General features: G+C 34.0%; 2 protein-coding genes across 5 annotated transcripts in view; one reads left to right on the forward strand and one right to left on the reverse strand.

Moving 5' to 3' along the window:
* The window catches only part of WDR7 (WD repeat domain 7), a 301747-nt gene that overhangs the window by 148322 nt on the left and 135642 nt on the right, over nucleotides 1-17783 (reverse strand). The window lies entirely within an intron of this gene.
* LOC109440821 (small ribosomal subunit protein eS27) lies at nucleotides 11938-12188 on the forward strand. Its single transcript, XM_019720998.2, is given in 2 exon segments — nucleotides 11938-12040; nucleotides 12043-12188. Coding segments are annotated over 2 exon segments (249 nt in total).

The following is a 17783-nucleotide window of genomic DNA, read 5'->3' on the forward strand; positions in this document are numbered from 1 at the left end:
TTGCAGTATACTTTGAGTGCTAAATGCCTTTCAGTCCAGAGATCTGTCATTAAATAATCATTAGCCATCATTCACTCTTCCTAAAAAGCTTAACGTCTAAACTTGTTCAGCTACCAGTAAAGCATTAGTATAGACTATCAAGTAAGTACTCATTAGCACTTAGGGATGTTTCAACCACTCTGTTTAACCATGCGTTGTCTTATCAAAAAAAAAAAAAAAATCCCAAAATATTAACACATATTTACCACTAGACTAGAGGGCAATTTATACAAACGATCAGTAGAAAGGACACCAACATAATGACCAACCTCTTTTGGACAATAGGGCACAACTCAGAGAATTACAATCAACTCTTTCCTGTCTGGTCTATCCAGATAAAAGCTGATGTCTTTCCTAACATTCAGCATCATATATAATTCAGCATCACATATAAGCCAAATAAAATTAAGTTACTCACAATAGAGAATTCATCAGGAAGAAATCTTGGCTTTAATCCTGTATGTATTTTAAAATAATGCTTCTTTGATCAATGCTATTCATATCTCCCTTTCAATGCATGATCATTTCAATTGCTGACTACCATCTATCATGGACTGTGCATTATTTTACATATCATGAGATAGAGAGAAAATTAAGATATACTTATATTCTTTCTATTACCTGAAAGATTAAGTAAATAATATAGAATGATCTGTATTTAGTACTGTTACTGGACCATATGCATAAATTTGATGGTCGAGGTAATTTTCTCTGTACATACAAGAAGTTATTTCTTGTATGCTATTGCATTAATCCTCTCAATTTCAAGCTAACAATGAAAATGGCATTTCTGAAAGACATTAATTTGTTCTTCATTTATAAAAGCTCAAATAAAAATATACAGCCAGATACTTACGATCACATCTATATATTTACACCTTATTACTTTGAATTTTAATATAGATTTCAACCTAAGTGAGAGTCATGATATTATATGAACATTTTATTTAACAGGATAACATCTGATATTTTCCCAGGAGTATTTAGATAGCTAAATACAAAATAAAAGTATTCTTTCAGATATTAGGTACTTAAAAATACCAAATACATGTAATAGAAACTTTCTAGAATTCTAATTATCAGCCAATTCAATCTTTGACTTTTCCATTTTTCTATCAATATGCCAACATAAAGTTTCAATGGCTAAGAGACAAATAAATGCAATATTACTTGGACACTTTGGCATATGTAACATCATTGTTTTTTAATTTATGAAATATTTCAAGGCTCAGAAATTAAAGAGGATAATATCAAACCAATCTCATCACAGATAATTTTAATGTTCAAAATTTCCCACAGATGCTGCCTTAAGATACACTGTCAATATACAATGGGATACAAAATGCCATTCCTTTTTCACTTATTACCATACATCAGTAGTAACACTGAATCATAAAACAGTTAACTAAAAACAAAGTCACAGTCTAGTCATTATAAAAAGGAGAAACTTTGGAAAAATGCAAGAAAAATAGTACAACTAAAACTCATCTCCTTATGTAAGAGTACAACCTGCAGATAAGAGAAAGAGGAACTACCCAAAGTAAGCGTGAATATTGTAACTATAAATGCCACACTTTCCTAGAAGAGCCTTAGATCTCAAAAAATCTGAAAACAGAGTTCTGCAATAAATAAATAAATAGTTTTGCAAGTACAAGAATTTGCCAGAAAATGTAATATTTTCTCAAAAATGCATAATTTACAAAATTTGCACCACTGAACTTGACTTTGACTTCATTCTTCTTGAAACAGGTAAACTCTTTCAGAATCTCAAATAAATTCTCACTTTTTAAAATCTATAAAACAGTGCTGGCAAAGTCAGCAAAGCCCAACAAAGTGCTTTCATCCCTTTCAGAATCTGTACCAAGAACATCTAACTGCAACCTACTCTCTTACTGATGGGGACATCACAATGTATACCATCTTTCCTAAATTTTAAGTAACAAGTTTTGCACTTTTATCATTATAATTGTTTAATTATTTTAAAACAAAATTTGTTTATTATCTCTACAATTAATTTTAGGCATTTTTTTAAAGGTAAAATTAAAAAAAGGGATTTTACTTGCCCTCCCTAACAATACAATTGTTTTGTGTATACTAAACAACTATGTTATGAAAAAGAAACAAAATGTTGTTTTCAAATAATTCATGACTTTAAAGATATGTTAGATTAACTGTTAATACAAAACATCATCAATAAAAGCAATTCATTCTTGCCTCTCAAATCGCACGGGGTATCGGCGAAACTTCAATAAAACCGGTACTCGTCTGGATTTTACATTTTGAAGCATGATTGCTATTTTATTGAAAAGTATATAGGAGTAACACACTATTTTAAATTATAGTCTTTTTGAAACTAAGTTGCAACTTATCCTGATTCTTTATGAATAGACGAGGTTCTTATTGAAAATCAATTGGAAGGCAGGTAAAATTAGATAGCCATGGTTACCAGAATATCAATAAGAGATAGCAATATCCAATTCTAAGTCTTATTGCTAAAATAAAAAGAAAATAAAAGATACTAAAATAAAAGACATTTTCTTCAACCAAATGTTTGAAATGCAGAATATATTTTCAATGCCCTTATATATAATCTGAAATACACAATAATGAAAAAAACATTTTCATTATAATAATTATTTCCATCAAAATTATTAGCAAAGCTGGATTTTATTTTACATTTTTCATTTGAATGTCCTAAACACTAAAACAATTACACTAAAATGTAAGGATGTAATATAGGTAATCTAAATTTTATTATATTTAAAATATTTAATATAGATATTAAGTAAATGAAAAAATTTTCAAAAAATTGTAGTGACTGCTATACTGAATCTAAGAGTTGACTGTATAAAATTAAGATAAATAAAAGGGAGAGTTCATGATAAACATATTTAAATGTCATTTCAGATAGAATTAAACCAAAAGCCTTACAACATAACTATTATTTATAAACGATCTTCAAAACACATAACATGGTGAACTTACACTCTTAAGTCACTAAATCAGAATCAGACCAAAATCTTCACATTAAAAAATAAAGAATACAGATCCAAGCTATATAAACCTAATAGCTGACAAAAGTAAAGTGCTTCTGAAAATTGTTTTGGCTTTACTCCTGAATTTTTCACTCATTAATGTATATTTATATGCAAATTATCTTCTACTCTATAAAACTGGATCTCCTTAGGCTTATATGGAAAAAGGCATAACTATAAAATTTTATAAAATACACTAACATATATTAATAATCCATCTCATTTACTCCTTAAGCATCAATTTAAAAACAGAAATGCACATATCTATAAGGTACAATCACTGAAATATTTTTGTGTAGAAATATTGAAGGAATCCAACACTGTAATTGTTAGTGTAATATAGTGGTTTTATTACACTCGAGGCTATTAAACATGAATTCCTTATCCTAATTAGTGTTCAAAATGGCTAGATTTAATTTTCATGAGACAAACCAATAGCATGATGGTGATTTTTCTTAAAATATTTTTCAAAACCCTTAAACCAAAACACCCTGCTCTTTCCTACAGTGACAAATACAGGAAATCAGTAGGTTCTTGAAATATGCTACCAACAGTCGTGTTCAGAAAGGAAAGGCCAATACCATATTAAAAAGAAAAAAAAATGAAACCACAGATAAGTAACAATTACAGCAAGCCCCACTGTATGGTAGGAGCTCAACAGTGGACGGCTGGACGGCTGCAGAAACTGAACTCCAGAGAGTTAACCTCGTGTGATAAAAGGCTTGACAAAGCGGTCATGACTGTGCTGCAATGCGAAGTTGGGGACTAATACACGAACAGGAGGCCCAATCGCTGTCTTTCACCAGGCGCAATTTACACATGGCTTTATCAATAGCCTTAGTGCTGAATACAGAACACACTCTATTTGGCTTTCAGTCAATTAAGCTTTAAGCTGTCAGCAAACAAGACTTTTAAGTTAATTTTGAATCACCACGAATCAAGTTGAAGGTTGTGAAAGGGCGGCTCACATGCCGGCATGAAAAAAGGCAGTTTAATTGCCTCTGAATAGCTATTATATGCTGCAATTGGCCTATTGAATCTTAGATGATCTATTTATTTATCAAAGTGCAACCATCAGAGATCAGTAAAAGAGAGAATAGTATGAATTGTACATTCACTATTTTTGCACAAGAAGTTGATGTGCTTGCAAAGGTGTAAATGATTCATATTTTTAAACCATATTATTTTAACGTAAAAATTTTGTGAAATGGAAAATTAGCAACACATAGTAGTCAGCATAAAAATACAGCAATTTTTTTCTAGCACGATAAAGATATATATCATGTTTAAAAAACACACCTGTTACCATAAAATATTTTCAGTTATTATTTGATATAGAATTGATGATTCAGACTGCAAATACACCTTTATAATTGTTCACATAATTGCTTATCAAATAAAGAGAGCCAGAAAAAGAACTGTAAAATTGAATTAAGTCAGAGATTTAAAAACAACTTAATTGAGAATTCCTTAGATTAACTGCATCCTTAATTGTGTGAAGGGAAAGAACACCAAACATAATCACTCTAATAAAGATCATTTTAACTAAGATTAAGGTTTTCTCAAGAAAATGGCATAAGCAAATTAAAAGAATTATTATATTCCTAATACCGCATTAACACGCATTTTTTAAAAAGACTGTGGTTGACTAAAATCCTAATCAGTGTTTTCCTGAAATTATTTTTTCAATCGCATATACTCTGTTTATTATTACAGGGTTACTCATGAGTGCTGGATGCCCATATTGATTTTTTTATTAGAAGAGAGCACTGAAGCATTAGGTTAAGGCGGGGGTCGGGGGATGCTCAGATTTTATAAACAGATGTAAACATAGGTCAAATTTAGGGATGGTAAAACTGAACCATTTTGCTTTGGCTGTAATGAGCTACGGTTCTTTTTACATGTTAGCCCTTCAGTAGTAAATGCATTGAACCATGCACTCACAGTTAATTTACATAGGGAAATCATATGGAGATTAATGGTTATCAAGTATTAATGGTTTATAAGAATTTGGATAGAAGACGGGTTAATTTTAGTATTCCCTCGAGAACAGTCACATATTCTTGGAAGCCTGGACCCATTACTCTGTATTTCCAGTCAGCAGAGGTGGGCTTGGGAATCAGTTCTGACTACCATCATTCCAGGAACTACCACATGTCCAGGGGCTGAAATTCAATGAAAGAGTGTGGAAACGCTTTCTCTTTCTCTCTTCTCCCATCCATTATTATAAAAACCTTTTTTCTGCATTTCTGCTCACAAAATATCATTTACTGGTTACTCCATACAAAAATTGATGCTACTGTAACCATAAATATCGCACAACATTAAAGTAGAAAATGCCCACATGCATTCTAAGGAAACGGGGGAAGGAAATAGACTGGATTGAGAGCCAGACTTCCCAAGATAAAACAAAGTAGAAACCATGTGAAGAAGGGATATTCTTTTTCTTCATCATTATCAAGAGACATTAACAAAAGACTTGTGTTCAATGGTCCCAAATGTTCACTGTGCATCTCCTACTATACTTGCATATTTACACATTTCCATAGGACACAAAGTGTTTCAGACACATTCACATGACTCATACAAACATCCACTCATTCAGATTCAGAGTGGGAAGGGGACAACAGGGAACAAGACAGAGGTGTTCTCTGCCTTTCTGCAGCTTCCACTCAGGGAAAGGAGGCAAACACAGACAAGAAACTACAAATGACAAAATGTAGGACACTGCCATAGAAAATAAGGCAGAAAACAATCAACTTTAAACAGAGGGATGGGAGATATGGAAGGTGAAGCCCAGTGCTGGAATAAGCTGCACAAGTCTCACAGCTAGTAAGTGATAGAGCCAGGTGGAGAACCCAGGCAGAGAACCCAGGCAGCGAGCCCAGGCAGAGAACCCAGGATAAGAACCCAGGCAGAGAATCCAGGATGAGAACCCAGGCAGACTAAAGCCAAGGCTTTGAACTACTACCTTAAAGAAACAATAAAAAGCAGATACAATAAACCCTATCTTCATAGATTGCAGCTCTTACTAGGAAAGCAAAGATTAACAAATAATTGAAACCTGAGGAAGAAAGCAATACTTGTTACTAAGCAAGGGCAGGAACAGTAAGCAAGTCATGGATATTCGGAGGAAGCTGACCTCAGCTGGGAGAGAAGCACAGGTCTCTCAGAGGAGGTGCCATTTGAGATCGGTCCCCAAATCCACTTGGATTTGACAAGAAGAAATGGGGCTGCATCTAAAGAATAAGAAATATGGTGGAAGTTGAGGCCTATTTCAACTGTCATCCCATTCTTGCCTCCAACACCCCTTTACCCTGCTCTGTTTTCTCCTATGGTACCTACCACCTTCTAACATACTGTACAATATACCGTGTTTCCCCCAAAAATAAGACCTAGCCGGACCATCAACTCTAATGCGTCTTTTGGAGCAAAAATTAAGACCGGTCTTACATTAATTTTTGCTCCAAAAGACGCATTAGAGCCGACGGTCCGGCTAGGTCTTATTTTTTGGGGAAACACAGTATTAATTTCTAATGTTTATTATGCCAACCTCCTCGCCCTGCTAGACTGTAAGCTACATGAGGACGGGAATTGAGATTTCTGTCATTTTGTTTGAGAATATTGCTCAAGGATCCAGAACAGTGCCTGGCACATAGATGCTTACTAAATGTTTGTTGAATTAATGAATAAATCACCCAAGCAGAGCAGCTCCAGTCACACACAGGAAACAGGAACCAGTTTGCTTTGACCCAAGACAGAGACCCTGAAAGCAATAATTAGAAGCTAAACCCAGAATATGAAGTGGTTTTAGAATACAGGTCTTGAAAACCAGGCTAAGGGAAATAAATTATATTCCAGAAGCAATGAAAAGCCAGTGAAAATTTTTGAACCCCTGGCTATGATTAGGAATATCAATCTGGCGAATGTGCATTTAAGAGATCTGAGACCTAAGAGACAATAGATACAGAAAGCTATACACTAGGATAGTGGCAGTGAAATGGAAAAGAGGAGATATTACACAGCAATAAAAACTTTGTGTTGTGTCTCTGTGTTTAACAGAGCTAAGAGGTGCAAGAGGTGAAGAGTCAAAGAGAATTTTAAGGCTTCAAGTCTGGGTGAACCGTGCCATTAATAAAAATAAGTTCAGTTTAAACATAACTGAGTTTAGAGTATCTTAAAGATAGCCAGGTGAAGTGCAGTAAGCAGGAGGAAAACAAAAGCCTGGAGCTCAGACAGATGAGATGAGGTTGGAGGAAGCTGGAAGTTATTCCTGGTCAGGTGAGACATACAGCCTTACTTCACTTATGCAACTGGCTGAGCTTACCCAGGAAAAGGAGAGAGTGGTCTGAGCAGAGAACTCTGGGAAAAACCTAATTACTATGAAACTTTAGGAGACAGAAAAGAAGCCATGGAGGGGAAGTCCCCTTTCCTACCTTCTTCTGACAAATCTTTACGCAGCCTTTCAAGTCGCAAGTGAAATGTCAGGTCTGTTAGCTGGATTGTCCTCTATGCTCCCGCACTGCTTAGTGCAAAGCCTCATAGACGTATTAAAAGGCTCTTTTGTGATTTGCCACTTTATACTCGTATGTCTTCTATCACATATCCCCAGAGACTATTCTAGAGTGCCCCAGGGGCATGCTCACGGACACGCACACATACACACACACATACAGATGCATGTGAGTACATATGTATATACACGTGTCTGAGTATGTAATAACATTTGGGGCTGCGGTATGTATGTATTTTGTATGTATGTGTGTCTGAAGGTGTGCATAGTTTTCTGCTGTCAGTATGTTCCTGGTCCATTATGAGTTCCATGCTCTGAGAAAAATATTAAGTAAAAAACCACTGCTATTTAGTGCTTTCCTTTCTTTCTAGTAGAAAAGAACCAAGAAGCCTTGTATCTCACCTCAAAGGAAGGTAATCACTGGAATATTTCATAATGAACCCATAAGGGATTTTAGTAGGGAGGTAAGTGACATATTCTGCTGGGGCCCCTAGTGCTAGCTTACGCTGACAAAGACACAATTAGAAGGAATAAAAGCAGACTCTCCCTCATATTACAGAACTTTCTCCTTCTAGATTATAAAAAGAATGATATAAGGGGGAAGAAAGGTGGCCATAAGCAAAAATTTTAGAACAGCTATGGTCTCAGCTAATAATCTCTATTCAAAAATTCATCAGGGAAGAGTAAAGCAAGACAATAAAATGGAATTAAACTCTTGCTTCAAAGTATTTTGTTTTCTAAAAAAATTTTTTTTAAATTTTAGGAAGAACAGAAGGCTATTCGAGACTTTGTTATATGTCATAGGTAACAACAGGGTTTTATTAAATGTAGGATAATAGCCTAGAAATATAAACCAACAAATCTTCTACCTAAGTAAAATGTGGACTATTATTTAAATTAAAAAGGCTTTAGAAGTTAAAGGATCCTCACAAAAAATGGAAGTTGATTTCTTCAGTAGAATAAATACACACAAAGCACCAACTGCTATGAGTCAGGGCACACTGATCATTTCCATAGTCAGTCTTAGAAAGTTTAGAAAATTATTGGAAGGTGGAGGAGGTCTTGTTCACCACTCATCTAGTTTTCTTGACAAGATTTTCTCTAAGCTCCCCCCTGGCCTTTTCTTAGTGTTTCCCACGAGCAGTAGAATGACTTTTCTGATGGATGAGTCTAGGATACGGAATTTGTCGTAAGCAGCTCAGCCCCTTCCCCTCTCTTTGGGATATTATTTACTTGCAAAGAGTGGATATTCTCCTCCGCTCTCAGAGTTGTGAGTTTTACAGACTAAGGTGCACATAGGGAAAGGCAGAGGTTTTCTAACACAGCCTGTGATGAATAATTAATTTGACTGTAAAACGTATTATGGGAGAACAAAGGGCCAAGAATAACCAAAACGTTTCTGAAGAAGAAAAGGGAAGATGTGCCCTATTGGATATAAAGATTAATTATAAAGCTACAGTAATTAGAACAGCATGGTTTTGGTGAAGGGATAGATAAATTTACAAATAGAGTAAAATAAGGAGCCAAAACAGAGTCCAGATACATATACATACATATATCATGAAAAAAAGGTTTCTTTCATGAATAAAAACAAAACTGAATTCTACTTTATACCATACACAAAACAAATCAACTACAGATAGATTGATAACTTACATTTCAGTAGCAAAATTTAAAACTTTTGGATGAAAATATACATGATGCTATAGGGAAGAATAATTAAGTTCCTAAAAGCACTAGTCAAAAGGAAAGATGGATAAACTATGTGAAAATTAAAAACTCCTTTTCACCAAAGACACCTTATAGAATTTAAAACATAAGATACAGACTGAGAAGATACCCGTCATGAATATAATTGATGAACTGTTAGTATTCTCAACATATCAAGAACTTCTATAATTAGAAGGACAAATGATCCAATGAAAAAAAAATGGGGAAAATACTTGAACAGGTATTTCACAGAAAAGGAAGCACACATGTGCAACTCATTAGTAAGCAAGAAAATGCAAATCAGAGGCACAATTAAGATACCATTTTCTACTCTATATGTCAACTCTAGGAGAGGATGCTGCTCAATAGAATCTGTTATACACCGTGGATAAGAATTTGACTCTATACTATAAAGCTGATCATTTGCATATCCTAAAACACAGCAATTCCAGTCCTACCGTGTTTCCCTGCAAATAAGACCTAGCTGGAAAATCAGCTGTAATGTGTCTTTTGGAGCAAAAATTAATACAAGACCCGGTATTATGTTATGTTATGTTATGTTATGTTATATATTATATTATATCTGGTCTTATATTATACAAGACCCAGTATGATATTATATTGTATTATATTATACCTGGTCTTATAGTAAAATAAGACCGGGTCATATTAAATTTTGCTCCAAAAGATGCATTAGAGCTGATTGTCTGGCTAGGCCTTATTTGCGGGGAAACACGGTAGGTATATATTGAAGAGAAAAACCATACACATATGTATAGAAGACATGGGTAAGAATGTTCATAACCCTACTAAATAATAGTAAAAAAACCCACAAAACCCTGATAACTCAAATGTCCATTGACAGAAAAATGAATAAATAAATCATGCTTTTTTTCCTGTTTACTATTAGTAAGCAGTAAAAATGACTGGACTATAGCTACATAAAACATAAATGCATCTTTGTAATAAAAAGTATTACAAAAAATATAAGCTAAAAACAAGTACCAAATAAATTATTGTATATACTATAACAGGTTTTCATAAAGTTTAAAACAAGTGAGACTAAGTGATATATTCTTTAGGCACTCCTATGTATGAAACAAAACAAATGAACAGAAAGCAAGGAAACAAGAAATACAAAATTCAAAAGAGTAGCTCCCTCTCAGAGCAGGCAGGAAGATGGAATACGGAACAACACACATATCAATATGAACGATTGGCAATGTTCTAGTTCTTGGTTTACATGGTGTGGTAGGTTCAGGTGTGATATAGTAATTAAAATCAATTAAGTGATTACATAAAATACATTTAAAATTCGTCAAATCAAACAGGTCCTTTAATTTAATGGATCAAGGGTAAGAATAGTGCTCATGATCTAAGGGTAAGTAGGGGATAAAGCATTAGGACACAAAATTGTGTATTCCCAATAATAACTTTAGAAATGCATAGAAAACACTGAAAGAAATTCTAACTATGTTAATAGTTATTGTGGTGAGGCAGTGGTATTCCATATTTCTTAACCTTTTCTTTTTTCTAAAACTTCTGCAAGGTAACACACACTACTTTTGTAATGTTAAAAAGTATTTAAAACTTCATACACACAAAGGAAAATAATCTTTTAGGAAATTTTCATATTTTACCTGAGCTCTTCATTTCCCCATAAACCAATAACTAATGTCTACAAGTTTACTAATAATCCAATGAATTTAAATATATTTGCATATTTCTGGAGGGCAAACTAACTGTTTGACCATGGTAACTCGATGTTAGAACCTGCAAACATGTTAAATCTCAGTATAACTCAAAGCGTAGGAAATTTTTTTAAAAAATCATGCTGAAGTTCTTATTTAGTTAAAGCCATAAATTCACCAGCAAAAGTATCTATTTTGTTTATTGTGATGAATATAATATCCACAGATACTCAGCAATTGAAATATTCTAATCTATATTTCCATATATGTGTATGTATATGGTTGTGTATTTTTCACATATGAACATTTATATTTGTAATATACATCAATGTGCCACCAGAATGGCTTAAAAGTTTAAGTTATTCTGGTAATATTAAAATGCTAACCTCTTGATATTTGAGTAAATATTAAAAAGTAGTAAATTTCTAAGATAGCAATTGTTATTTACTAAGAGGATGCACCCCAGATGCTTTCTTATAGGACACAATCAATGAATTGATGAATTATAAATAACTTCTAATTCAGGCTCTCTTGCCAGCTGAAGGTCCAACTGCCTAAAAAGACCCTACACGTATTCCTGGGCCATTCCACAGTTACTTATGTGTATAGGACTATAGGTTATTATGAGAAGCTGTATCTGTTTCCCCACCATGGGTGGTAAGAAAGACAACTCTTTTTCAATAAGCATCACATCGCAGGCACCACACTAGGTATTTTACATCTACGAGGCAGCATGGAATAAAAGGAATAGTCCAAACTTTGGTGCTACAACACCAATTAGAATTCCAGCCTTTCTGTACATAAGCTCAGTGAACTTGAGTAACATACTAACCCTCTCTGAGCTTGAATTTCCTCATCTCTAATATGTGGATAACATACATCTGAGTAATATGTTAGGATTAAAGAGATGAGATAACCTTTCCGGCGGTGACGACCTCCCCATGAGAACATGCCTCTCGCTAAGAATCTCCTTCATCCCTCTCCAGAAAAGAAGAGGAAACACAAGAAGAAGCGTCTGGTGCAGAGCCCCAATTCCTACTTCATGGATGTGAAAGCCCAGGAGGCTATAAAATCATCACCGTGCTTAGCCATGCACAAACAGTAGCTTTGTGTGTTGGCTGTTCCATGGTCCTCTGTCAGCCGATAGGAGGAAAAGCAAGGCTTACAGAAGGATGCTCCTTGAGAAGGAAGCAGCCCTGAGTCAAGACGAGGGAGGACCCATCCCAACAAACACATTTTGGATATGGCCTCCCCCCACCCACCAAAAAACAAACACAAAAAACAGATGAGATAAAGCATCTAGTTATAATACTAGAGATAATAAGTACTAACAATTATTATTTTATCATCAAATCAACTCCTATATTTGGAGTTATAAAGACACGTAACAAAATGTAACAAAATAACATGAAGATTATTGGCAAAATCAATGTTCTATTTAAATCTTTAAAACTAATAAGTTGCATTTGTTTAAGTGTAGGTCAAGTTTGGTTTGCTTTTCCCCAAACCCAAAAAGCAACACCCTGGTTTTAATTCCAAGCTCGTGTTGTTTTGTCAACAAAAGAAGAGTCTCGTAATGTACACATTACAGAGATACACAGTGCGTTTTTATTTCAGTCAGACACAATGCATTTTTATTCAGCAACTCAAAACATCAGAATGAGGACAAAATTCCTTTTCTGCCCTGTTCAGGAATGAACTAGGTTTCTCTGAAACCATTACATAGTAAGACCTCACATTCATAATTCTGATAAAAGCAGAAACTAACTTCCAATCATGAAGTAATGACCAAGTTTCCTTTGACTGTTGAACTTGAGCCCAGTGAACTTATGCACATCTGAGTCCAGTCACGAAATCCAAATGTTGAGGTACCTCTCTGGCTACTCCTGGGAGGCAGAAATGGAAACTGCAGCCTTACAGAAAATGTTTCCCTGTGGAGCTAGGTGACTGGCCATAACCGGCACTAATGCCACAGTCTACGCCTCTTCAACAGGCCCATAGCCAGAGCGCTGATTTTAAAAAGCTTTTTTCTTCTTTTATATCTTTCTTTCTTTTGTATCTCTTGATCGTTTGGGTTCACTCATTTTTTTCTACTGTTCTCCATTACTCTTTCATTTTAGAATTCTTCATCTCTCTGGAGCAACCCACCAATTCAATGTCACCAATGTCACCAGGGACTGTCTTTTCATGGTCTCTCCATGTCCCCCCCCTTGACCCTGTCTCAGGATAACCCCTTTCCTCTCTTGACTCCATGCCCTAGTAGAAATGATACACAGCTTCCTTCCTTGCCATCACGAATCCCTTTGGTCTTATAGTTCCATATGCTCACCCTATCATTTAAAAATACTCCACCTGGACAAACCCCTATCAGGTACATCTAATTTTTTGCCATGAATAATGTGTCAACTTCAAAAGCTAAATGGCTAACTGCCATAGCTTTCTGCTTTATACTGTTATTTTCTTCTCTAATAAGATTCTCAAGGGAGAAGAATCTAGACTGTTTTAATTTGACTAATGCAGAATTTATGTCAATATAATGACTAGGTATTATAAAGAAATAATGTTAATAATTTTAAATAAACACAATGTGGGTAAGAGTCATTATCAGTAAGAGATACAGAAGGATTAATTATAAAATAATAAGATATCTGGAGTTTGTTTTAAAATAATCCAGTGGAAGGGAGACTAGATGCATTAAGACTATGTGTTGACATTTGCTGAAGCCGGTAATCAGTAAATGGATGTTCATTATATAATTCTAATTTTCTGTGTGCTTGAAAATTTCCATAACAAAAATAATTTATGCTGAATTAAACTGGATCTTTTTGTATGTTTAGGTTTGTTAAATAACCACAGAGTTCGAACAAGGAGGGCAATGGTCAATGAGTTGAGGTTTTTATGTGAATAAATGTATGCCAATTGCCAATTACAGAGAAACTTTATAAACTTTAAAATAAGCATACCCATTCTCTTTGTTTGAAAGTAATGAATCTTGCTTTAAAATATTTCATATTTTATATATTTCCAGCTTTTTCACTTAACCCTGGTATGTCACTATGAAATGGCAAAAAAATTAAAGCTGATGAAATGAAATTTCAAACCATTACAGTGAGGTTTATGGTTAACATGTTATACATACTGAATATGCAAAACATTTAATATCACATTTGGCTTAAGTTCCTTAACATGGAGAATAAACATCACTTGGTTCTAATTCCAATTCATGAAAATGTGTGTGTCTGACTGTAAAACACATCCTGTGTCTCGCCTGTTTCCAGTTTTGAGTACATGCACCCAAATAAATTAGCGCCAAATAATTGAATCAGTAACACTTTTTTTAAAAACTTTTTGCTGTGGGGACAATTTTGATGTCCACATGCTAGGTGTGCCCTGAGATTGAAATTAAATATAAAATATATAAACTCAGAAGTAGATACAAATTTAGTCATTAAAATTCTTGTATTCATACTCCATCAGCAGATGTCCAAAAATATCAAGGAAAAACTATGCTTAACTTCCTAATATCATTTAATTATTCAAAGGTGGTGGGTCCTGTTTGCTAGTACAACCAGTCTATACCCTGTTTCCCCAAAAATAAAACCTAGCCGAACGATCAGCTCTAATGAATCTTTTGGAGCAAAAATTAATGTAAGACCCAGTATTACATTATATTATATTAATTATATTATATTAATTATATTATATTATATTATATTACATTATATTATATTAGACCCGGTCTTATATTATAGTAAAATAAGACTGGGTCTTATATTAATTTTTGCTCCAAAAGAGGCATTAGAGCTGATTATCTGGCTAGGTCTTATTTTTGGGGAAACACGGTACTGTTCAATAAACAGCAGAGAATCTGGACTTGACATTCCCTGAGCAGTTCATCCCTGCTTTAGATTAATATGCCTAAGAACTTAAATAAGGATCAAAGAACATGCTTTTGGGTATAAAGAAGTAAAAGGCAAGCAAAATACAGCTACAATGATATAGAAACTTTATATACTGGGGTGCCAAAAAATGTATACACCTGATTTGTATTCATCTTTTGTTACTGGTATATATTAAGTATTACAATTTTAATAGTTTTTTCCTTTTTTAAAATGTGTATACTTTTTTTGGCTCTGTGTGTGTGTGTGTGTGTGTGTGTGTGTGTGTGTGTGTGTGTGTATAAGTGAATTCACCATAGACTCCCATGCTGAGGGCTAAGTGCCTTAAAATTAATTCATACGAGGTATGAGAAAATACGGTGAATGTTTATTTAAATTTTAAAAATTTAATACAGTAAAAGACACATTGCCATTAATCCCCCTGAAAATACTCCCCTTCACTTCAAACACACTTATCTCATCGTTCTTGCCACTTTCTGAAGCAGTTCTGGAAGTCCTCTTCTGTGAGTGTCTTTATTTGCACTGCCGTGGCTGCCTCAATGTCCTGAATCAATTCAAAACGTTTTCCTTTCATGGCCATTTTGACTTTGGGAAACAGCCAGAAGTCGCATGGTGTCAGATCTGGTGAATAAGGTGGATGAGGATACACCATAATGTTTTTTATTTGACAGAAACTGTTGTACCAGAAGGGATGTGTGACATTCAGTGCTGTCATGATGGAGGATGAAGTAAAGACACTCGGGAAAGAGGACTTCCAGAACTGCTTCAGAAAGTGGCATGAATGATGGGATAAGTGTGTTCGAAGTGAGGGGAAGTATTTTGAGGGGGATTAATGGCAATGTGTCTTTTACTGTAATAATTTTCTTAAAAGATTCACCATATTTTTCGATCAAACCTCATACAAACCCAGATTTTCTTTTGTACATCATCATCATCATCTAGTGTTTTTGAAATACCGATATTTTTATTTATAATGCTGGTTATTAAGATGCAAATTCTTAAATATCTCTCTCAGAATTTTGCCTGAAATGTTCCAGTTTATTTTACATTGATGTATAGCCATATCTGTCATACAGTACCAGTATGTCAGCTCTTAATGTCTTTCTAGTCTTAAAACAAATCAAATTATTCACTCTAAAATGGTTAACTTTATGTTCTATGAATTTCATCTCAATAAAAAAATCAAAATCTTGCAATATCTAAACCTAATTCCCAAGCTATTTTTTCACTTATTTTTCCCATATGTTTTTTCTTAAGTCCAGAAGTAATCATTTGATTAAGTGGCATTTTTAATATACTAATCAAAATTAGAGGTTATAAAACTAAAATTTTACAATAGCAAATTGTTAAGTAGAATCAGCTTGTGACATTTTTACTCAAAATTGTTGGTGATTACAGCTGATGAGAAACATTAATAAATCCAATAACATTTTTCTACACAGCCATTTTGAAATGTCAGCCATTGCTAATCGATAGACTTTGTTTCTGACTGGTCACAATGGCTCACAAAATGACTAATTTTGAGATCCTTTTACAGGTCATACCCATAAAAAGCTTAATCCAAATACTAGTGTTTTATGTTCATACTTCTTCACTAAGCAAGGAGCCAATTATATTAATGGCAATAGCCACATTTGTTTTCAAACTGCAAAGATTAAAATGTGAACCTCTTTGAGATAGCACTACCAAATTAAACTGCATTTAACTTGCACTGACATCTGTCAGTCAAACATGTCAACTCATAAATCTGACAAAGGAGAAGTTGTTTATGCAAATTTGCTGTGTGACAGATGTTTATCAGTTATAGCTCTGAGAAGTCACCTTTGACTATGACACTTAGTGATTTTTTTGATAAACTCTGAAAAAGTCACAAAACATTAATATATAAATAAAAATTACAATCCTATTAGAATTCTAATAAGTCTAGGAAAATAGTATTCATTTATTCTAATTTGAAGTTAAATCTTGGTATAAAAATTACCATTGACAAGGGGCTAAACCATCTTCTTAGAAATTGTATTTGAAAGGCCTCTTTTAAAGAAATGAAAATTATTACAAAGCATAAATCACTGAAAACAAAATAATCCTTTCTGTTCATATTATCTTCTTTTACTTATAATTTTTGGGAAAACAATTAAGAGATACCAAAAAGAATTAATATACTCATATTTAGCATTTGAAGAGATTAAGTCTATTTCAGATTTCCAAAAAAAAAGTACATACTTATCTGGGGTTTTTTTATGCAATAGCTATTGCTGGATATGGTAGATGGTTTCTCAAGGAGTAATTAAACGCAAATTAAAAGCTGCTTTGATCTCTGTATGACTGTCTGGTGAGGGAATCACATCCTGAAACGTGTGCTGACAGGATCGGCCTTAACCCTCTGAAATGAGGCCCAGCAGGAGCCCAGTCCAGGGGCCAACTCCTGTGTCACTAGCATTGTCCCCAATGATGGCTTAGGGCTAGTTGGTTACGAGTGGCAGATGGTTTCATTTGTTCTACATTTTCGCCCTTCACCAAAATTTAGGTGAATCCTGGCCAGAGATGAGAGACAAGTACTGTTACTGCACCTGTTGCTTTTACTTCAAAAAGAACCAACTGCAGTTGGAAGAGAATAAGGAAAAAAATCTGTTAAATGTGGCTCTAGCTGGTCAATAAAACTATAAGTAGGCTATCTGACTACTTTGGATATGACTACACATATCTTTCTATTAGTCTTCATATTTTCTTTTCTTTCAAATTAAACTCATGAAGCTTTAAAAAATATACCTCATAGTTATAGAAATGATTCTCAAAAAGTATACAGTATATTTATATGTATGTAAGGTTCTTTACATATTTCATGAATCATATGAAGTCAACTGCAAATACCTAAATATCAAAAATAATCAAAATA

Source organism: Rhinolophus sinicus, linkage group LG09, assembly GCF_036562045.2.
Source record: "Rhinolophus sinicus isolate RSC01 linkage group LG09, ASM3656204v1, whole genome shotgun sequence".
NCBI lineage: Eukaryota > Metazoa > Chordata > Mammalia > Chiroptera > Rhinolophidae > Rhinolophus > Rhinolophus sinicus.